This window comes from Quercus suber, unplaced genomic scaffold (genome assembly GCF_002906115.3).
Source record: "Quercus suber isolate HL8 unplaced genomic scaffold, Cork oak 2.0 scaffold_417, whole genome shotgun sequence".
Classification (NCBI taxonomy): Eukaryota; Viridiplantae; Streptophyta; class Magnoliopsida; order Fagales; family Fagaceae; genus Quercus; species Quercus suber.
This window is the reverse complement of record NW_027069868.1, coordinates 391,813-398,083: the sequence shown is the minus strand read 5'-3', so window position 1 is coordinate 398,083 and position 6,271 is coordinate 391,813. Positions and strand designations below refer to the sequence as shown.

The window sequence follows — 6,271 nt, the reverse complement described above, 5'->3', positions numbered from 1 at the left end:
AGAATAGAAAGGTCTATAAATATATAGTCATTTGCAAGAGTCACCCTTGAGAGAAAGGGCTCTAAAATCCTCTCTCTCTCTCTCTCTCTCTCTCAATTCTTATTTATTTATTTTTGATATAATGAAAACTATTGTACATTTTTTTTTGGGACAAAAAAAGTATTGTACTTCTTACCTGTGAGACATTTTGAAAATTCATTAACTAATGGTATGGATTGAACATAGAAACTCTGGGTTTATGCCACACTCCAAACCAACGAGCTTATCACCTAAATGTAAGGGTTCTCTCTCTCTCTCTCTCTCTACTTTGATGTTACATTTTTTGTTTTTTTGACAATTACATCAATATTTAAAGTCATAATAATTGATGGGTTATTCAATTTTACTTATAATAATTAATTTTTATTACAATTTAGATTATTCAAATCTTTTGTACTACTTTTTGCGTTTCATTTTATGTTTCACCAATTATAGTATGATATGTGTTTGATTTTTTTTTTTCTATTTTAAATTTTAATTATTTGTAAGAAAAGTCAAGCAAATACATGATAAATGATGACCGGTAAAACATAAAAAATTAAAAAATGGTACAAAGGTTTTCTCGTATGTGAAACATATCAAAATTCATGCTTCTTTCCACACAAAAAAGGCGTACCTTTTATTTTATATACATGTAATGTTATTTTCTATCCAAATAAAATAATTGGGTTTAATTTATTCGTGTAAAACAAGGTCCCTCAACTTCATGTTTTATAGATCTACTACTTTAGTACATGGTGTATTCCTTTTGCTCGCATCGCCTAGATTGCTTTCACATGATTGTTTAACGAAAAATTCAGGTTGGACTTTATTCTCCAACCGCGTTAACAGACAAGCTTGTCCTCACATTATTGCCTTCTTTATTCTTCAATAAGGACAACCAACTATAGGTCAATCATGCTATCTCCAAACTGGTAGAAGACACAAGTCAGGCCCACTAGAAAACGTAAGCACTCCTATTACAAAAAGACACTTGAAGAAAAAATATACAGTACTATGAAAAATGCTCATTTGTTACACTTACACTGGCACCCCAGATTCAATTGAATCTCTCGTCACCCTCCTATTCCACATAAACAAACAAGATTCACAATCAAACATTAAAAGACCACATTAACAAGCTAACTGATCTCTAAATGAAGAGATCTCTTCAAAGATTGGAAGTCTCTTTGATCTTATTGGGGTCCATTGGTTCATCAACTGGTCAAGCCCCTCAATGAAAGCATCTTCTATACTTAATCTTGACATGTTTGGAGATGATGGTGCAGGTTGGTATTGTTCTAATTCCTGCACCAGCTCCTCTGCACGATTTCTTGACTTGGGGTCTTGGGACCCTGCAAGTTTACCCTGCAATACTTCTTCAACAACCGACTGTGCCTCAGCATGTCGACTTTGTTTGATCAGGCACAGGCACAAGTTGCAGGCTTTGTTTGCATCAGGGTCGATTAATTGAGCTTTACGATAGACTACTTCCGCGGCCATATGGTTTCCTAGTTGCATATAGGCCCATCCCAAGTTTCCCTGTGCAAATACTTCCAGAGTCACATCTCTATGCTAACAATTTAGATAATGAAATGGGGGAAGGGAAATGCAAGGTGGGGTTCATTGATTATTTAATTTTTTCCAAGAAGTTTGTGCTTGTATTAGACAAAGTGAAAGCCATTAGATTTACGTATGTAAAATTACATGATAAAGCAAAGGTGAATTTTAAAGCCAGTACTCATGTTCATGAAGGCTCTTCCTTCTTCCTTCTTATTTATTAATTTATGCAATTTTTGGGTACAGAAGATTAAATATGCAAACATAAGATCACGTGTAAATAAAAGTGAAAACAGGCAACTCATACATGATATAAGCAAAATAGAATATACATGAGGCAGTAGAGGAAATCCTTAATTCCAAGGGGACATAAAACAAGCAATATGGATTTCAAACAAAACTTGTTGGCATAATTGTGGTTGGTCAGGAAATAGTTTACAAAATCTTAAAATGTCTTAATAGTTTTATGCTTGATTAGTAGAAAATATGGAACGAAAAAATCACAATTGTGACAAAAATTTGAAAATTTGGCTAGGCTGACAAGCTCAAACAAGTACTAAGCAGAATTTCGATGTTATTTATTACCAGTATTCTGGAGGTCTCTTGCTTGATTGTAACCTGGAACTTCTTTCCATGAGAGCGAGCCGTCTTGGTAGCCTTACCGTTGAAGGCCTCTCCATGGTAAATCATCCGAAGCTTTCGTTTCAATAGTTCAATCTGCTCCTCCATTCTCCCACATTTCTGCCAAGCTTATTATGGTTAGTACCATTTAAAAAAACAAAAAGTTAACGAAGGCAGATAGAGAATCCCAACTGTCTTTTATCTAGCTAGAAACACAACATAAGAAACATAAAAGAAGTGGAAGTGCTTGTAGATATGACCAGATCATATTCAAGATGTCTAAGGGCTTCCTTTATAGAAGGTTCTGAAGTAGGGGAAAAGGACAAGAAAATTAGGAATTTTGTAACATTCAAAGTTTCCATCTTTTCATCCCCAACAGCATCCAATTACTTTCTGTAAGAAAATTCTGAATATGCTAACTTTACGAGATGTCTCATAAATATAATTATGAAGAAAAGCCGTTTGTATAAGAAACGACAGAAATTTATGAGCTTCTCAACAAGAAATGCTTAAATTTTTATTTATAGGAACTTGGATGAATTTGGCCTTTGTTTTTAACACATTCAACCACACGTTATGGAGAAGTATATAATTTGGAGACATCACCATATATAATATGACCGATTGACTGCCAATATAATGGTGAAAATAAGATGCCACTATCTTAAACTATATATAAAAAAGAAAAAAAAAAAAAAAAGATAAACGGATAATTAATGATTATTAATTTAGCACCGTGTACTCTTAGTGCGGTAGTCACTCCACAAGTATGAGTGCTTGTGGGGTATGGGAGCCAAGGGTTAGGGTTCAAGTTTTCAGGAGGGAGTTTCATACACATATACATTTAAATTAGGTTAGAATAGAATTTCTATCTTGTATAAAAAAAAAAAATTTATTAATTTAGCAATAACCTAAGCCATAAGGATTTAAAAATTCGTTTGGTTATATAAGTATACCTTGTACAAGTCAATAAGGACATTGTCCAATGATTCCTGAGCTTGTCTGGAGCAACGATCCCTGAAAGATTTTATAGCTTCAATTGCTTCTTCTGCTCTATCTTGCTGTTTCATAACTACTGCCATGTCTTTGAGAGCACTATCTACTCTATCACCCTCATTTATAGCCTTCCAAAACAAAATTATAGCTGCTTCTGGATCCTTCTCAACTAACTGTAAATTAAACCCAAAAGTTTTAGTAAATCATTTAGATTAGAGATCAGTTTTGCACTATCATATATATATATATATATATAGAGGAAGAGTTTTAACTGAAAAAGAGCTTTTAACATTTCGAAAAAACATTTGACAAATACAGTGATTTTTTTTTTTTTTGAAGCTGGGTACTTACCAAATTGATAAATAGCATTTTTTTTTATCATTTTTAAATAAAGATAAATAGCTTTTAAATGTGAGAAATGACAAAATGACATTAAGGTTTAGAATTTCAAGTCGCAACTTTGCGTCTCCACTCTAGAGTTCAAACTTCAAAGTTCAAAGAATGGAATAACGTACGTGTGGGATTTTTTTTCTTTTTTGAGAATTTTAGCATACAAAAAATCAATAATACTATTAAAAATGCCAAATGGCCCAGACCCACAAATTTTATCTTGTAGGATTGTTTTAATTAGTAAAGACCAAGGCCTCTATATGAATATGATCTGCTCAATTATGAACCAATGCCTCACAAAAAAAAGAAAAAAGAAAAAATCATGAAGCGACAAATACAAAAAGTAATTCAATAAATGGAGATATTAGTGTACTAGTTGTTTTTATTTCTTAAATTTTTCAGAAATGATAAAATCACCTCTAATCTGTCTGTCTCATACTTTTAAAAAAAAAAAAATTATTATGAGAGTACAAAATTATAATTAATACCCTCTCCATGCATGCAAGAATGATAAATTTCATCATAAATTAAATTAATAAGATTGGCTACTATATATGTGTGTGTGTGAGAAGAAAGGAGGAAGTACCGCATGGCAATGTATTAATCATTAGATTTTAGGTTTTTAAGTTTCAAGGCATGCAAAATTAAAGGAGAAAATTCCAATCTTGAGGAAAGTTTTTCATGTGTAAAGCATGTAACTTTTTAACCGTGGTTAATAATGGAAGAGTAGCTAATACTAATAGTAGTTTTTTGGTGTGCCTGTGAGCATAAAATTAATATGGTAACTATTATTAGGATTATCCATCCATCATCATAAATTCATAAAACTATAACTAAATTTTATCCTGAAACTCTATAATTAGTATCACTGATCACTTACCCGCGTCATAAAATAAAAAATAATAATAATAATGTCCCTTTGAGATTTGCAGAAATAAGATCTCCCCGTCATTATAATTATAATAATTAAGAACTATCAAATTAATTATAGCATCTTTTTTTTCACATATATATAGTTCTGATTTCTGAACAATTCAAGTCCACTACTATATACATACATAATATCAAAATTTAAAAATGCACCGTTTAATATAAGAGAATGGATAAAAAGGAAAGAAAGTGGAGGGTGTAACCTGGACGTGCTTAGCACGGACGTAAGGGGTGTTTCCAGGTGGGAGCTTATGAATTACATGATACGGTGGCTGTGGCTGAGGCTGAGAAGGAGAACCGCCCTCTAATTCCTTCTTCTGACTCATCGTCTGATTTGATATCTCTCTCTCCCCCAACAAATTAAAATCTCTCAATCTTTCTTTGTAGTAGTGATGGAAGAAACAAAAGAAAAAGTAGATTTGGAGGTATGAACACAGAGAGAGACAGAAATGCTGAATTTTTTATTTTTATTTTTTATAATGTTTGGTTTGGGAGGGAGAAGGGAAGAGGAATGAACTTGGTCGGGTTTGCGTCCTAATTCATTTCTCCTTCTTAATGTGCTCACGTTGGTTGGACGTGTTCCTTTGCCACGTATTGGATTTTGACGCGTGTTGCTCTAAATGTTTAGCCACTTCGGCTTTCTTTTCTTTTCGAAAATTAAAATTTATAATAATAAATAAATAAAATATGGCATTTTCGTTTTGGCCTCATAACTCTTCTTTGTTTGCGGTTTTGATCCACTGTTTTCTGCGAATCTTCTTGTAATCCGATTCTTCTCACTCACTTTTTTTTTTTTTTTTTTTAAAAATATAGCTTTAAATAAGAAAACCAAGTAAGAAAACCAAAAATCACATGAACATAAATAAAAAGCATTTGAGGTGGAGAATTAAGATTAACCTACTGAGACGCAAGTACCAAAAACTTCAAGACTTAAAACTTCAAAATTTATTGAATTTCCAAATTCTACTTCAAAACCAAACCAAATTCAACAAATTTATATATAACATATCAGAAAAAAATTTATCGTTCCCTAGGTTGGAAGACATAGGTTGCATCTTTGATTTTTTTTTTTTCAAAAAAATAGAGATGCTTTATCTACCATATACAATAAAAAAAATAGTAAAAATTTCAACCCAAAAACCAAACTCACAATTATCAACGTGAGTCTCTTTTTTTTAAACGTTAGTCTTTTTTTTTTAGTCCTATCATAATTTTTGTTTTTATATAGATTATCAACATTTGAGTTTGAATTTAAGTAGGACTTGTTAGAGAGATAGAATTTCATTTTTTTGTTAAGTTTTGATTAAATAAAAATAATTTTATTTAAAAAAAAATGATAATGATGAGTTTACGTTTAAGTTGGACTTATTAAAGAGATAGAGTTTCACTTCTGAATAAATTTGAACTAAAAAATAATAATTTTATTTAAATAAAATGATAACTTTATTTAAATATTGTGTTGACGTGAAAAATTATGAAAGTTTCAAATGTTTCGGTTATATATATATATATATCATATTATATATAATAAAAATTGGGCTTAGACGCCGTGGTTTCACCAAATTGCAAAAATTTTATTAAATTTTTAGATTTTTAAAGAACTAAAAAGGAATAGTATACTACTAGGACTCTAATTCATTCTTATCATTAAATAAAATTAGATTAACATTATTTTTTTATTTGTTAGGATATATTTCTTAAATTAAGGGATAATATTTAACATGTAAAAATTTAATTTAGATAATATTTATCATCT

General features: G+C 30.9%; 1 protein-coding gene across 1 annotated transcript; it reads right to left on the bottom strand.

Moving 5' to 3' along the window:
- Positions 1–977: 977 nt before the first annotated feature.
- Positions 978–4,954, bottom strand: LOC112040099 (protein SULFUR DEFICIENCY-INDUCED 1). The gene is made up of 4 exons (XM_065761536.1): positions 4,719–4,954; positions 3,156–3,368; positions 2,164–2,319; positions 978–1,560 (listed from the first exon to the last, which is right to left on the bottom strand). Exons 1-4 carry the CDS (start codon positions 4,839–4,841, stop codon positions 1,153–1,155), a joined length of 900 nt encoding a protein of 299 aa, XP_065617608.1. The 5' UTR covers positions 4,842–4,954; the 3' UTR covers positions 978–1,152.
- Positions 4,955–6,271: the final 1,317 nt, after the last annotated feature.